The sequence below is a fragment of the Synchiropus splendidus genome, chromosome 2 (genome assembly GCF_027744825.2).
Source record: "Synchiropus splendidus isolate RoL2022-P1 chromosome 2, RoL_Sspl_1.0, whole genome shotgun sequence".
NCBI classification, from domain to species: Eukaryota; Metazoa; Chordata; class Actinopteri; order Syngnathiformes; family Callionymidae; genus Synchiropus; species Synchiropus splendidus.
Genome location: NC_071335.1, coordinates 39,393,107 through 39,410,454, shown reverse-complemented (window position 1 = coordinate 39,410,454; position 17,348 = coordinate 39,393,107). Strand labels below are relative to the sequence as shown.

The following is a 17,348-nucleotide window of genomic DNA, read 5'->3' as shown; positions in this document are numbered from 1 at the left end:
CTGCAAGCTCTGGCCCCTTCACGGACAAAAGCAGTTCTCCATGCATTAGTTGTTGACACAGGTAGGTCATTGATGCTGGATCGTTTCCTCTCCAGTGTAGAAGCAAGACTTGGTTGTAGCGCCAAGTATGCCATCCTTGGGTGAGGCTGGTTCTACATCCTCTGAGTATGTGATGGAGGGAGGCTGGCTTGGTGCACAAGGAGCACGCAGGATCTTCACCAAACCACTGGTGAAGATTGGTAGGTGTTGAAAGGACATCGTATGTGGCTTTGATGGCGAAGCTCAGGCTTCTCGCATCCATGGCCCATACGTCCCTCCAGCTCAACTTCCTCTTTTCGACTCCTTCCCACTGTGTCCACAGGCCCTGTTTACCAAGGGTGACTGCCTTGGCCCATCTTGCCACCTCCTCCTGACGCCGCATTTCCTCCACCACGATCTTTCTCCTTGCTGGTGCAGTGGCACTTCTACAAGGTGGACGGTTAGCTGTTAGGCCAAGACCTCCTCTTCCTTTCTGAACATTCCCCACAATGTCAGCATGTGTTAGAGCTGCTGTTGCTTCCTCCACTGCTCTTGCTGGTGTCCACTTGCATCCTGTAGCCAAGGTTGGTGCATTCTTCCTAACCACCAAATCTTTAGATACGTTCAAGGTCATCTGCAGACGACTTTTGGCACACTTGAACTCTTCCGTAAGGCTGGTCAAGGGCAGCTTGAAGACACTGTCTCCGTAAAGGCCTCTGGTGGTAAGGCAGCATGGAACTCCATGCCACTTCTTGATATAGACAGTGACCCTTCTTTCCAGCTTCTCTACTCTTGAGATCGGCACCTCATTGACTGCCAAGGGCTATAATAGTAGTAGACCAAACTGGAAGCACCAGGACTTTAACTTCCCAGGTAGTTGGGTATGGTCAATTGCCAGTAGGCCTGTGTTGATGTCGTTGCGCAGTTGCTTCACTTGATCTTTAGACTTCAGGCTTTCATCATGGCGGCTTCTGAGGCTTTTGACTCGTTGCTCAGAAACAGTTAGGATTGGATCGTCTCCGATGAAGAAACACAGGTCTGCAAGCACTCCCTACACCACTGAAATGCTGCGCGACTTAGATGGCTTAATCTTCATACGGGCCCAGCTGATGTTCTCCTCCAGTTTTCTGAGCAACCTCCTGGTGCATGGGATGGTATTAGGCAAGGTGGTGATGTCATCCATGAAGGCTCTGAGGGGAGGGAGGCGCTGGCCAGAGCCAAGTCTTTGTCTTCCTACGACCCATATTGAGGCCGGAATTATGACCTCCATTGGTGTGGTGAACACCAAGGGAGATACAGTACACCCAGCCATTATACCTACCTCCAGGTGCTGCCACGAAGTGGTAACTTCAGGTGTACTACATCTACCTCCTTAACTTTTTAACTTTTTAATTCCTGTACATATCAGCATCTTTTGTTTACACTGCGCTGCACTTTATTACCACCTATTTTTTTTATTATTATGCTGTTGCACAAGGGAGATGCCACTGAATTTCATTGTATCATCTGCTACAATGACAATAAAGGCTATTCTATTCTATTCGACTACCCCCACAATGGGTGAAGAGAGTTCAGAGTTGTTGGCGTCTCTCTTTGGCAGATGTTTTTTGTGTACATATTGTGTACTTATTATTGTAGGGTTGTGGGACCTACTACAAGCCTGATCGACCTAAAAACATCTACGAAATACTAAAACCATAAAGCTCTTGTTACCAAATGTAAATGAATCTGTCAAGAGATCAAAAGTCACGAATAAGCTTAAAAAGGAAAAAACTCAAATTCACTTTCTGCAAGAAGCTCACATCTCTCAGACATGAGCAACTCAAAAGATCTGGTTAAAAAAATGAAAGCATACAAATGAATAGTCAAGAACATATGTCAGCTAGGTTGCTAAAAAAAAAAGGAAGAAACTTAAATTAAATTATTGATGCAGTCATATGATAACATTATTACCAAAGCAGAATCTGCATTATACGTATATCTGATGGAATTTAAAAATGAAACTACATTCTATGTTAAAGACATGCTCCAAAGAAGTAGGTGAAGAGATTGCCGATTAAATGAAGAAAACTCTGCAAACTACCACTCAATCTGACGGATGGAGGGAATCTTCATGGAACAATCAAATACAGTACTTTATTACACTCCAGATTAAATGCAATCAATAGAATCAAAATCAAGAGATGTTGAAGAAAATGTGAACAGCTTGATCCTGATCATTTTGAATTTCTCCCCTGGGGGGCAAATGAATGACATTTACCTTAATCTGCACATATGTATTGGAATAATCCTGAAATTCATTCATTTTGTAAAAATGTTCATAAAGTAGTATGCAAACTGTAGGGATACAAAATACCCTTTTCTGGAAGTGTGCAACAATAAACAACAATAAACATCAACAAAATGTCACAAATAATATTAAAATCGATATGCCTTGATATTGATATAAATATCGGAGGATCGTGATAAAATTTGAAACATGGACTATCTGCTGTGTACACGTCATGAGGAACCCTGCGAACATTTAATGAGGAGATGTAAATTAGGCAGCTTTGTTTGACTCACTGTACGGAATTTAATATCACCTCACAGTCTACCACGTAATGCAAGAGAATAAATCAGTCAAATGTGTGTCAATACAAGACGAAAATACAATAGCTCATGCAATCATGATGGTGTTGCCACTATACAAGTGCTCTGATTGAAATGGGGATGGAGAAGGAGAGTTTGTCAGGACTTGTGTAATACACCAAAGTGATAGGGATGGAGGCCAATATAAATCGTTGACATGAACTTGCATCACGCTTTCAAAAATCACACACTTGAAAATGCAGAGGTGAAATCTCTGATTTTCCAATTTGGCCCCTTGGGTCGCATATATGGAGAATCATTTGTAATCTCCTCTCTATTGTTATCAAGAAGAGTGTTTCTTATATATTCCAATTAGCGATGAGTGCACGTTGTTAACATCTGGTGATATGAGTGAACTTGTGTTCTCTATCATATTCTATTGACATTCAGTTTGTTTCAACAACAGAGAATGCGACAGATTGTATTTTTTTTCTCCTTATCCCATATCAGAAGTGTGTGAAGTTGACTGCGGTAGCCATGGCTTATGCCATGGAGGCATTTGCCATTGTGAGGAAGGCTGGATGGGAAAGGAGTGTGACCAGAAGGCCTGCCAACCTCTCTGCAGCAAAAACGGAGCGTGTAAGGAAGGAAAGTGTGAATGTAACCAGGGATGGACAGGAGAGCACTGCAACATTGGTGAGCAGAACTTTCATGTAACCAATCCCTCTTTTTCCAGGTGTGATATGTCAAAGACATGAATGAGTTTCAGTTGTGGAGTATTATGTGTGAAAATCTGAGGAACATACGATGCTTCACTGAGTGTTACATTGCATTGGTGCGAATTGCTGGATTTAATCCAGTTGAGTTGTATTTAAATGAAAGTCACTGTATTTAAGATGCACTATGTTAATCTCTTCCAAACCAAGCTTTTTGTGATTTTTCCATAGCAATGAACTTGAAGAAGAAAAAAGAATGTCCTTGTTTATAGGCAATTATTATTAACAATGCTGACATCAATATTAATGCTACTATTACTAAATATGTCAGATTCACATGCTATATGAAGCTGGAGACAGTATTGTACACAAGTATTGTGTCTGCATTCCTTTTCATATTCTAAGAATGTCATGTTGCATCATTGAAAAATGATGCCGGCCGTGTCCCTGAATCTGGCTAGTTGTGAAAAGGAGATAATTGATTTTTTAATCTATAGATGTTTATGAGAACCAGTTTTATTCCAACCAACTAGGATAGTGCTTTGGTACATCGTGCAGTAGTGAACAGAAAAAAAAAGAAATATAATAAAATAATAGAAATAAGTAATAAATAAATAAACCACAAACAACAAGGGTTGATCACAAATTCATCAGACTGACGGCTGAGGGAAGTGGGACGAACAGTCAAAGACCAGGGTGAGCGGGGTCGGCTTTGAGCTGCACATCTCTGGGTCTTGGTGACATACAGGTCCTGAAGAGGTGGCAGTCTGCAACCGATCTGCTTCTCAGCAGAACGCACAATGCGCTGTAGTTTGCCCTTGTCCATGGAGGTGGCGCTGCTGGACCACACCATGATGGAGAAGGTGAGGATAGACTCGATAATAGCTGTGTAGAACTCAGCATCTTAAATGTCATTGTTTGTTAAAAAACTGTCTTCTTTTTGGAAGTCGGCTCCTATGACTCTTCACTGGGCCTTTTCCCCTTTGCAAAGAAATGGCTGTTTCCTACTCATTTTGTGAGCTTGTGGGTTACATTTTGGCTTTCAAGTGACCAAGGCTTAACTGAAAGAATCCGGTACGGGTCCTCAAACCCATGGCTGGAGGTGCAGCAGTTGGTGTACAGGGATAAGAGCCATTGCGCTGACTTTCTGACCAGTTTCTGACCAGCATGTGCGGCAGCAGACGACTGTCTCCGACACTCTGACCCTCAACATCGGGTCTCCTCAGGGCTGTGTTCTCTCTCCATAGCTCTCCTCCCTGTATACCAACTGCTGCACCTCCAGACACCAGTCTGTGAAGCTGATCAAGTTTGCGGATGACACCACCATCATCAGGCTCATCTCAGATGGAGATGAGTCGGCTTACAGGAGGGAGGTGGATCGGCTGGTGTCCTGGTGCAGCAACAACAACCTGGAGCTAAACGCCCAGAAGACAGTGGAGATGATCATGGACTTCAGGAGGATCACCTCTCATGTTGTCTGGTTCAGCCATTCCCGTTGTGGACTCTGGACTTCTGCTTCGTGGGAACCACCATCACCAAGGACCTCAAATGGGAGCTGACCATCAGGTCCCTCATCAGGAAGGCACAGCACAGAATGTTCTTCTTGCGGCAGCTAAGGAAACTACGTCTGCCTACGAAGTTGTTGGTGGAGTTCAGCACAACCATCATCGAGTCCATCCTCACCTCCTCTATCTGCATCTGCTACAGCAGCGCCACCACCAGGAACAAGGACAGACTGCAGTGCATTGTGCATTCTGCTGAGAAGGTGATCGGTTGCAGACTGCCACCTCTTCATGACCTGTATGTCTCCAGGACCCAGAGACGTGCAGGTCGGATCAGAGCCGACTCTTCTTACGCTGGTCATGGACTGTTTGTTCTCTCTTCACCTCCCATCACAGGAACAGCTTCATCCCTTTGGCCGTGAGATTAATGAAATTGTGATCTGTCCTTGTTTTATTTTATTTTATTTTATTTTATCTTATTTTATTTTATTTTATTTTATTTTTGACTGCACTTTCCAAAGCACTTTCCCAGTTGATAATAAATCTGATTCTGAGAGAGTGCACAGCCCTGAGGTGACCCAATGATGAGAGTCCGTGTGTCCAAGACAGCACACACTGGCTACGGCAGGTCGGGAAATCCGTAACCCACATGCACAGGGAGTCAGGCACGTTCATCTGACAGAGCTTGTCTTCAAGCAGAGCTTGTGTTGTGTTGTGTTGTGTTGTGTCAAGCAGGAGGCTGAACTCTCTAAACCACATCTTCTACGTTGCTTAGCAGCAGACAGTGTTTTAAAACTGCATTGAATGGCCTGATGCGCTACATGCCTCTGCATGTTCCATCTAGTCAGGCAGCTATTATGCATTTCGTTATTAAATGGGAGAGTAAATGTTGAAGTTACTTATTCTAAGATTTTGTTCAACTTTCATGATATATTCTTGTAATGTATAATAATAATGTTCCCTACTAAATGTTTTACTTTGATTAGAGGACTTTCTGTCAGTAGACTGCCTGCTGTCTGCTGCTCTAACTGCTGTCTGCTGAAAAGAAGGAGGCGGGCCAGTGGCAGCACACTGTGTTGCTTTCCATATGAAGTCACAAGTTAAGATCACTGCGATATTTTTGTGGGTGTAGGACAAAAATCGGCCCGTCTCCAATTCTGGGGGGTCACGTACCACCCATCACCTAATATTCCTTTAACAGCTGTCCGTATCAGTCGGCGACTTCCTGACAGTGGCAGTAAGGAACAGTGACACGCAATCAGTCATATGTAAACAGCAACTGACTTCGAGGGCAAGTCTGTGAAGAGAGCTTCTGAAAGATCTAGAAGAAAGATCACATGATTGGTATCAGAAGTGTCACTTAGATCTAAAAGCATCGGTAAGCTTTCACAGATGTCTGATGAGGTCACAGAAGTGGCCATTGGTTACTTTCTGTTATATATGCTGATCTAAAACAAGACTAGAATATTTCAAGAACCTAACTGTTCTATGTTTAACCCACTTAAAGTTTTTATGCATCTTTTGTCACAAAAATGAAAAAAAATGGCCATTGATGGTTCTTGTTTTTCTTTCTATCCCCTTTTTTCTTTCTAAAAGCACACAATCTGGATGTTAGAGTTAAAGGTATTGTACTAATTTCTGTTTCCATGGCCATAGGTGTCTGTCTTGTTCTCATTATCCTTGCTTGAAGTGTTTCAACAACTTTTTTGTTTGTCCACGAAAATGATTTCATACGTTGTTTTCGTTTGTTTGTTTTCAAAAACAATTATACTTGTTGACTCAAATTAACATGAACAAGTGAACAAAATATGCAAAAGTTTAGACTTTTTTCTCCGTAATTTTTTATTTGCTGGGAAAATGACTAAATGTGTACATGCAGAGCATTTATTTATTGCTACAGAATTTGGAGCAATTACTAAACAAAAAATAAAGCATTTTCCTACCAGTTTACATTAAATACTGGTATCAATTAGTTCCAATTGATCAACAGCTTCTTGCACTAGTCGCCATGCAATGTGATGCTGGTCATGTAGAGTGTACATCAGTTTGAAGAATTTCTTGTCTCTATTCTGTTGCTCTACTTGTCTGGTAGTACTTCTATTTCACAACACCAGTGTGGTCTTCATAAACAGAAAAATATTAACTTATTATTACATGTTGTACGCATGGCTGCCACTCCTCTTGTCTTCCCTTTCTTTGTACCCTCCTCATGGTTTTCATTTCATTCAACGTTGGTTTGTGCAATTGACACTCCCCTCCTTATTTTCCTTCCGTTCTTCCTTGTGCCCTCTCCTTTTTTAAGGATATAAAGGTAATTCATGCAAAGTTGTAGTAAGTCCAACTTGTAAAAATGTTTGTTTTTATTCACTTGTTTGCATGAGTGCATGAACGCATGTGTGCGCGTGGGTGGATGTGTCACTGTGTTAGTGGAGCAGGGGTCTCAAACTGATCCACAAAGGGGTTACAGTGGGTACAGAGTTTTGTTCCAACAAACACACACAGTTAAGGGGCTGTTGAAACAAACGGCACCGGACTCATGATCAACTGATTACAGTCTTTGGACACCTGATTGGTGTGAAGTTTACTGGTTGGAATAAAAACCTGCACTCACTGCTGCCATGCAGTAGAGAATGAAGGCCAAAATGCATTAAGGGACCAAAGTTTGAGCGTACTGAAAAATGGAAAAAAATCTAAAGCACTCAGCCCACTCATTTGTATCCACATTGTGAGTACATCCATACATTTCATGTCAGATATTCAGAGTGTAATGAGCTCACACAGTAATGCTACATAGTTCCTCCACATGAGACATATGAATACTGTGAAGCCCTACTGCGAGAATAAATGGATGAGAAAACATTCAACATGTTGGTCAGTCCACATTTATTCTCCTTAGTGACACTAAAGGTGATTTATAATATAATTTGATTCTGGGACATGCACAGAAAGACCTGTAGTAGTGCTTGAGTGCTAGCACTTTTTCCCTGCATGAGAAAAAGCTTAGTTCTATGAATATGTCCACAGCCCTCTAACGGCCTTCATGTTAGTTAATCCACATCTAGGCACTGTCCTTGGCCTGAGAATTCGAATGATTTGCTCACCACCCAGATAGGCACCACCCACCACCTATAACATCTTTGTCTTCCGCTGCTCAGCCCCTTTTGGAACTCAGCCACAGAAAGCACACCTGCTGGGCAGCCAGTTAGAGGGCTTTGCACATAACGTATACGTATGCTTTTGCAGCATGTGTAGCAGCACCCGGCAGCGCACATCTGTGATCACACCCAGAGCTTCCGGGTGTGCAACACAAAAATGCCATCAGATGTGCACTGATACGCCTCATCGGAAGCACACGGTGCAGGTGCAGATCAATGCACTCAAGGCGGGAGGGAGCCGCCAGAGGGAGATTTATTGTCTGACTGTAAATGACATGGCGCTGGTAGAAGTGGCCGTTGATAGGATACACTGCTTGGATTGGAAGTGGTTGTTCAGCTGCATAGACAGCATCTTCGCCTCCAGCTTCTCCAGCATCTCCAGGACCTTGGCTCTAAACATGGTGTTGTCTGTGACCTGGAACAATGCAGTCTGAAAAGTATCATTCTCCGGGCAACCTCTAAACCCAGACTTGTCCACCAGATTGCCAGATGGAAAAGCGTGATTCATCACTTCAGCGAAGACGTCTCTACTGCTCTATAGTGCAGCTCTATAGTGCAGTGGTGGCGTGCTTTACACCACGCGCGCTTTGTATTGCACTTGGTGATATATGGCTTGGATGCAGCTGCTTGGCCATGGAAACCCATTCCATAAATCTTTCTGTGTACTGTGCTTGGGCTAAACAGAAGGCCGTATGAAGTTTGGAGCTCTGCAGCAATTGACTGTGCAGAAAATCGGCAACCTCTTCCGATGTGCCCTGACCCCTGTCCGTCAGTTTACATGGCCGACCACTTTGTGGCTGAGTTGCTGTTGTTGACTGTGGAATATTTAGGGGTCAGGAAATTCCATGACTGGATTTGTTGCACAGGTGGCATCCTATGACAGTTCCACACTGGAATTCACGGAGCTCCTGAGAGCGGCCCATTGTTTCACAAATGTTTCTCAAAACAGTCTGCAGGCCTAGGTGCTTGATGACATTACACCAAACGCAGGAGTGAGGAAACACGGGCAGGGAAAAAGCTGAAAACAGAAAACAGGTGATTAATAACAAACCTGACTAAGGGGGACAACAGAAGACGCACTCAGAGGTTACTCACAACGCATAAATAACAAAAAGCGCTCTTTCTCCAGCTTTGAAGTTGGTCCTTCTGTCTGACCACACCTCTGCAGCAGTACCTTGTCTTGCAATGAATCTCCGCAAAGCCATCAGGTAAGCATCAGCATCCAGGCTATTAAGGAGATCCAGGTGCACAGCTCTGGTGGTCATACATTTAAATATGAGCCCCCAGTGTTTCTCTCGGTGGGTAGGGACTGCAGTTCGGCCTCCCAGCTCAACCAGGCCTGTAGGAGCTCAGGAGGTTGGTTGGGATCATCCCAGCTGCGCTGCTTGTCCCACAGCTGCCGAATAATGAGCTTGGCTCAAGTAGAGAAGGGCAGCAGGAGACCTAAAGGGTCATATTGAGAGGAAAGGACTCAATAGATGTTCCTCAAGGTGGGGATCTCATAGGTCACTGGCCGGTGTTTGTAACTCAGGGTGTCTCCAGTTCCAACTGAGGCCAAGTGTTGACTTAAGGGGGTTTGACTTGTCCTGTGCAAGCCACAGGTCGAGGCTCTCTGAACCTGGCTTCACGAGGTAGGTGACTCAGAACATCTGGATTGTTGCAGGCCCAACTTCCTCTGCAGACGATCAACAGGATGGGCCGGCTGAGACAGCTAGCTGTGAATGCTCCTTCAATGGTGTATCTGTTCTCAGGGTTGGTAGCTGGGGAGACGCTGAAAGACACTGTATGGCCATGGCGCACCCGGATATCCTGACGTACTGTCTGCAGTAGGAGATCTTCAGGAAGGCCCTTCATACCAAAGAACTTAGCTGCCGCAGGGAGAAGCATAGTTCTCTCTGACCCATCACCTAGAATGGCAAACATGTCCAGAGTTTGCTTCCATACTGTACGAGCAATGGCACAACTTTCAATAGGACTCTGTTCCTGGTTCAATTTCGGTCAAGGTAGAGGGCATCTGAGGTACAACTAGTTAGGCAGGCTTCTTCTCTAACTGCAGTATTCATGCTCCCACTTGTTGCTCTTGTATTTATTTCGTGAAGGGCCAATAGGTGTTTCTTCTGGCAGATGTTACAGGCTTTCTTCAGTGCGCAATGTGCTGCTTGATGGTTCCGAGCACATCGACAGCACCGATTATTAGCCCGGATCCATTCTTTCAGTTGATCTTTGGGAAGCTGGGCGACATCATTGCATTGACTGAAGCAATGCTCTGTGCTCTCACAGTAAGCCCAGTAGGCTGTTGTCTTAGTTCGGTTCTTTACTGATCTTTACCTGGCTATATGGGGGGCCCTGGCGGCTCTTCAGCACCATGCAGGATTGTAGTTGTTTGTTTCTTGGGGCTCTCACTCTTAGCATAGCTTCTATCTCGACTTCCTCTTCCCCCGAGCTGATTATCGAATCCTTGACACCATGACTCATAACGGAGCCACTCTGACAGCTCATACAACGTTTGGGCAGCTCCTGGTTGCACTGGTGTCTACGAATGTTCTGGAGGTAGTTTGCTCAGCAATTGAGCAACATGAGAGCCACAGTTCAGTTCAATTTCACCTTCAGGTCCCAGGGTCTGCAACAGGCCGACATGCCTAACTTCAGGGGCCTTTAATACGCTCACTATTTTTCTTAGAGCCAGGTGATGAGGTTGGCCAAATTTGTCATGTAGGGCCATCATTGTGTGAGTGTAGGGGGTTGGCTAGTTCAAATAAGCATCAGCTATGAGTTTGGCTTCATCAAACATTAAATGATCAACCAGTACTTGGTACTTAGAGTTCAGTAGCATCGACTGGCAGATGGTTTTCCAAAGCTATGCGAAGCCTCACAAACTCACTTGGGTCATGGTGCAGGAACTTTGGGATGGTCCGCTGTGGGCCTCTATATAACTGCTCAAGCACATGACGACCCGCGTTGGGTGCCGTTGCATAGACTGTTGGAAGCTGATAGGCTGGTATAGACGTGGGGCGTGTTCGGCCTGGGTAGGAGGGAGTAGGCTGTGGCTGTGAGGAAGTTGGTTGTCTTCAGGGAAAGGATCCAGAACCAGCAGAGAGATCCAGTTGGCCGGGTTTCAGCAGCGATGGAGGGGAGGAGGGTAGACAGCAGAGTTGTCAGCATAGTAAACTGAACCAGCAGGTCGTCGATGATCAATCTGAAGGTTGTGAATGCCGTCGTAGAGGTCGGTCTCAGCAGAAGGCCAGGGTGGAGGATCAGGCCAGTTCTCTTCCTCATCTTCATCTGTAGCTCTATAGGATTGACAACTCCCGAAGACAGGTCTTGGCTCCCCCAGCTTGGCTTAGCAGCTTGACCAATGTCGGCTTTCAGTGAAGAGGCCACCTGGAGGAGCTCTTTAATCTCGCACCATATCTCGTCCAGTGCTCTCACGCCAGACTGAAAAACTTGTTGTGTATGCATTAGCATTCTCCTCTTGGATGGCTCTCAGCTCGGAGTAATAGGGCTCATGACTTGAGTAGGAAAGTGAAGGTTTATCAGGACAGTACCAGTCTCTTCCCTGAAGATGAGCTGGGGTTCGTCGAGGGGTCTCTGGTTGAGCAACATGCCCTGAAAGTCCACTGTAGGGAGCAGGGTTTGAATAGCAGGGCATTGTATACGATGAATCTTCTCTCATAAGTGATAAGTGATAATGTTAATCCCATATGTCCACTGTGAGGGAGGCCTGCATACTCCACTTCAAAGTCTAGAAGTCTGGCAAGAGGACGTGTTCGTCACCGAGGTCTGACGACAGGGTGGATCTCTCCATCTGAATCCATCTTGGACGCTGTGTCCGACTTGAAGGACCAATAAACAGGCATGGTTGCATTGATTTCAATTAGGTGCTACGGCAGTTCAAGATAGTGTATCGGTCAGGATACAGGAGGAGGTTGAAGAGATGAGGAGAAGGTCCTGATTCAATGTTACTTATTCGCAGCACTCAGCAAAGCATCAATATTAGTCTGTAATGAAGTAAGAAATCACAACTCACGTCAGGTTAATAACACTAGTTAACAAGGATGCAGACATTTCTAAATCCACACACAAACAAAAGTAACACAGATTTATAAACGGTATAATGTCGACACCTAGCGACCGACATGGGACTACACAATACTGGGACTCGGTGACGGACATTTTGGACACATAAACTACGACCAAACGTGCATCCACACAACATCATGCTTAATATAAGGACGACTCAACTTACTTCCGCTCAGTTACTTAAATGCATGAGTGTTGCTGAACCACGACGCAACGTGAACAGTGACCGAACACTAACTCCACACACAAGGAAAAAGGAACGATGGGAAAGGAACATAACGTAAAATGCAAATAAGCAGCGGGCTCTAAGAGTGACAGATTCATTATTATGCACCTTTTATACAACTGCAAAGTGCCAGCGTAAATGAATCAACAACATAAAAAGAAGACAATAGACAAAAAATAGATGATCTGGATCAGTCTGCTCTGCCCTTTCTTGAATTTTTCATTTAGTCCAGTTTATTATCCAGGTAAACACGCGGGTTCTTGTATAATGAAACCCACACAATACCAAGGATGTCCACAGGTGCAGGTGGAGAGTATTGGAGCCTGCATAGGTGTTGCTTTTTTCTGGAACCAGCCTGCAGTTATCTCCCTGTACTGGCAGGTGTTATGTATTGTGGGCGAAGTGTGTGATGTCGAGCATGAAGAGGAAAGGAGCCCCCGGTTCCCATACTGGTGATGTACTCCAAAGTCCAATTTGTGAGGTGGGTGTCCACACTAGCATAACTGAGCTTTCTGATGTCAGAAATGGAGCAGATCCATCAAGAAGCTCACCAGTAGATGCAGGTGGGCATGATGAGTCTGTCCAGGATCTTCATCAGATGAGATGTCACAGCTACCGGCCTGTAGTGGTTCTTCATGAGCAGGGACTTTGGCCCCAGAACCCGACACAATGTCTGTCACAGCTGAGGGATGATGCCCAGCCTCAAGATCAGGTTGAACATGTGCTGGACAATTCCGCACAGCTGCTCTGCACATAATTTGAGAAGCCAGGAAGTGATGTTGTCATGACCCGTAGCTCTCCTTGCCTTGATTATCTAGAGCTGGGTCCTCACCTGGCAGAGAGTTAATGAGATGAGAGCAAATATCGCAGTAGTACAGACTCAAAACTCCCTGTGAACCTGTGATGTGGACTGCGTATATGAGGGAGACAAAGGTGAATATATCAAACAACCGTCACCCATTTGTAGTAGTCACATATTTCGGATCCATACAGACTCACAGACCTGGATTAAATGGTTTTAAATCTCATCTTAATCTTTGTCAGCTCCAAAACACAGCACAAATGGTGAAGCACACTGCAGCTAAGCAGTTTGACATCATGAGTGACTCTCCTCATAGACAGATGCATGACTTGATGCAATGAAACAAAATCTTAAATCAATCAATATAAAATCAAATCAAAAAATAAATCAATATAAAACAGTGTTGTCTGATTTGTATGTTGCTCTCTGTGCCTCTACTTTGTACATCTCTCTTTACACTAAAAGTATACATTTGGAAGATATGTAACATACAACAGTCATTGTGTTTGTCTGTTTGGTTATTCTTTAAATTTTTTGTTTTAATAATTACTTTTAACAACTCAAAGATGTTCAAGAAGCAACTTGTTCAAGCAGCTGTAGGTAGGATGAGAAAATGCGCTTTTGGCGACACTATAGGTGAATGAGTGTAATTGCAAGATGTTATCAAGCTGGCTCTACTGTCCCGCCTCCCATTCCACGTTTGTTTATGAGGAAAGACTGTGGCGAAACAGCGAAAAATGTAATCATAGATGGCAATATACACAACACTGCCCAGCTTATACTTGCAAAGGCAACTCTAGAAGTATCTATCGTTCAACATCAGAGATGGAACTCTGTCATGCAGCCAGTGAAGACAGGCAGGATCCAGTGAGAGGTGGAAGCAGCTGCAAAACCAAGGACCCAGATTATAAAACTTAATTTCGACAGCACTTTTCAGAATGAAACCAAGGGGGGAGTTTGAACCTTTACTGTTTAGGTGACAACAACCGCTATCTTTTAGCAATTTTATATGTGACACAGTCGAATATATAGCTGAAATATATACCTTTTGTTTTAAACTGTGTTTCGCAATTTCCTCTCATGGCCCCTCCCTTTAAAACAAGGGCCACCTCCTTGCGTGAGAGCCAAAAAATTTTCCTCATATAAAATGCATTTCCATGAGGCGTACATATCTTTACTGGCTACAACTAAATGGAATCAATCACCGCTAGTCGGTGACATCATCCACTTTCATCACAGTGTCCATCAATGTCTTCCTTGACTCTCACAGGAATTGTGGAGAATATAACGCAAATATGTTGTACTTAGTCCTTTGCTGCTGTGATGAATCCGACCCATGGGCAGCAGGATATCTATCTAGTTGCCATGCGCAAAATCGGCGGTGCCACTGCCAATGTTATTTCTGCAGTGGTTACACAACATTGGGGTCAGACCAAAGTTTACCATTTTGGAGGCTGTTTTGTCAGTTTCATTGAGCCCTGATGTCAGTGCCGTGTTAACAAGTGCTGGGTCCGTTAAGAGAAGATGTTGGATTAAGCCAGAGTCAGGCCAAAAGATCTATCGCAGATGCAGTCATCAAAAGAGCCTCATCTGGCTCACTAGCCATTGGTTTCCGACAGCTGCCTTTAACCTATACATAGTAGTTGCATGTCTTAAAAAATAGCCCAAAACATTTCCAATTTTCAGTGCACGTAGGTGTGAGGTCATGATTTAGAGAGATGAACGCATGAAAACGTATCACATGCCATGTGTTGTAATCAAATACCAGTAGTCAAGGCCGTTACAGTTCAATTGAGTCTCATTATCAATGTATTAGAGCTAAATTAAAGTCCAAAAATTTCAAAATCCATATTTCACCTATAATGTCAGCCTCCACCTTTGATGTCTCCTTCCCCTACACTGTGACGATTGCTTTTTTTTCTTTTTCCATTTGCATAGAGGGCTGCCCTGGTCTCTGCAACAATAATGGCCAATGTGCCCTGGAGTCAAATGGATGGCGCTGCATCTGTCAAGCAGGCTGGAGGGGAGTTGGGTGTCATGTACAGATGGAAACACTCTGTACAGATGGCAAGGACAACGAAGGAGGTATGTTTTGTGTGAGACTTTATTTGTGTGTGCATGTTTACCATATTTTCTGAACCAACCAAGGCCGGCTACTGCATCTGAATTGTGGAATGCCTGGATTGCCGCAATTAAATAACAAAGAAGGAATTGGAAATCCAACCATAAAACCAACAGGATAGAGTGGAATTATATTTTGAAATATGGTCAAATTGACATAAATTTATTTGGCTGTAAAGAAATGAATACACACTGATATGTCAATATAAATAAGGAAATCCCTATGTCAGATTTATTTGCCACATTTGCATTTCCCGACTATTCTTTTACCAACTTGTTCTGTCCCTCTTCACTCCATGTCGATTCCCTCCTCCTCGTTTTGGGTGCATATTATACCCAGCCCTTTTGGAAGATGCGCTAAGCAATCATATTGACAGAGGGGTGGGAGCTCCTATCAGCCGAATGTGTGTGCGTCCTAGCAGATAGTGCCAATGGCAGATCACAATGACTTCTATTCCAGCTGACTTGCCCAACAAGTTGATTTATTCATGCGCTGAATATTTGACCAATTGCTGAATGGTTTGATTAGTTAGAGACCTTGCACAGTTATCTTACAAGATGTTTTTTTATGTTCAAATACCGGATTCGCAACCCAAATATGTGTTGTTTTCAGCTTTCAACTGACGCAGCTGAAAAAAGACACTGCTGTTTTCGAACTTATGTACTGCTTATGTTCTCTTATTGGGTACTAGAAAAAGTGAGTTCTCAGATGTCAGCATGTACTTGAGTTGTTGTACCAAACATCACACAGAGAGCACAAAAAGATAATTAAAAAAAATACATAAAAGGACCACATTTGTGTACACGCATTTATTTAAATAATTGATTTGAGGGTGTATATTGCATTTGATTGTTGCTATCATCATTGATATCATATTTGTATTTGTTAGCTTTACAATTATTCTTATGTTGTTCTATTTTTGTTGTTTGCTTTTTTTGTATTCAACTTTTATTAAATTTTCCTTTTTTACAACATTTACAAAACAATCATCAAAACCTTCAGGGAAAAGCTACACTTACTGCTGGCGGCTACTTTCAGTCCCCGAGAGAACATTAATGTATAAAAATAAAACAATAAAAAAGGACTTGAAAACACTTATTTTCTATTCGGGGTGTCTATTACTAAGCAACAGTGACATTATTTTAAGGCATTTCTCAAAACAAAACAAAAAAAAAATTTCCCACTTTTCTCTATTTTCAACATGCGTCTAACAACCACCCTCTGCTCCTCGAGCTCTTTGGTCAGACATTTTTTTGTCACTGCCTTTTCTCTTGCCATAAGTAATACTTTAATTAGGTATTTGTCCTTTCTGGCAATATTAGTGGGTATATTGCATCAATATACTAAGCTAAAATTGCTTTCATGGTTAAAATCCAACACAGGATTAAGTTCTTCTCAATTATCTTGCCAGTAGACATTTGTAGAAGACATTCTCAATATTTGTGGAAATGATTGACTGATTGATGATTGCATTGTCAACATTTTCCAGACTCGGTCCTGTCACTAAGAATATATGTTCTTCCATGAGTTATAAAAATATGTATCATGTTTTTCTAAACAAATTCCTTCTAAGCAAATTCTGGCATGAGCTGGAGCTGGTGCAGTGATACATGCAAATATTTTGCCGATCTTCTTCATTTAAGAGATACAGTATATTTGCTTCTGTCTCCAATTTAGATTCAATGTTAAGAGTGGAGTGGTCGCTGGATGACTGTATCTGTGAATATAACCTTGAAATTAATTTCCCCTCAGTTTTATATGTGATTGTACTGTATACGTAAATATTTTAATAAAATGATTTTTCTTTTAGTTGAATGTTCTGACTAAAATGATCCCTCTCCATTTCCGTGGTTGCTGAATTTAATATTCAAGTGAACTCGAAGGACAAATAGCTGACCCTTCTCATAAGTGAACATTAATAGCATGTCAACAGTGAGTAGCAATGGCTCTTTATCTGTGAACTTCCTCACCGGCAGACTGATTCCATCTACTTTACCACCATTCACAGGGTTAGCGCCCCACAAACAGGACAGATTTAAGGTCCACTGTGTGAGGCTTTCTCCCATCTAGTGTTGAGTGCATATATTGCAATGGACTCTTGCACGTACATCACTCGAATCTTAGATGATCAAACCATTTGTAGAGCTGCAAGGATG

At 43.2% G+C, this 17,348-nt stretch overlaps 1 protein-coding gene across 11 annotated transcripts in view; it reads left to right on the top strand.

Moving 5' to 3' along the window:
- Positions 1-17,348, top strand: part of LOC128755059 (teneurin-3-like) — a 162,663-nt gene that overhangs the window by 96,150 nt on the left and 49,165 nt on the right. For 7 of the 11 annotated variants that reach the window (XR_008414014.1, XR_008414015.1, XM_053858266.1 and 4 more), the window contains 3 exons: positions 3,100-3,285; positions 6,404-6,430; positions 15,009-15,155. Coding sequence is in view for 9 of the 11 variants with exons in the window: in XM_053858266.1 (XP_053714241.1) it covers positions 3,100-3,285; positions 6,404-6,430; positions 15,009-15,155 (360 nt within the window). In the remaining 2 variants the exon portion in view is untranslated. The remainder of the gene's footprint in view (positions 1-3,099; positions 3,286-6,403; positions 6,431-15,008; positions 15,156-17,348) is intronic. The other 4 variants (XM_053858261.1, XM_053858260.1, XM_053858265.1 and 1 more) reach the window with 1 other exon arrangement.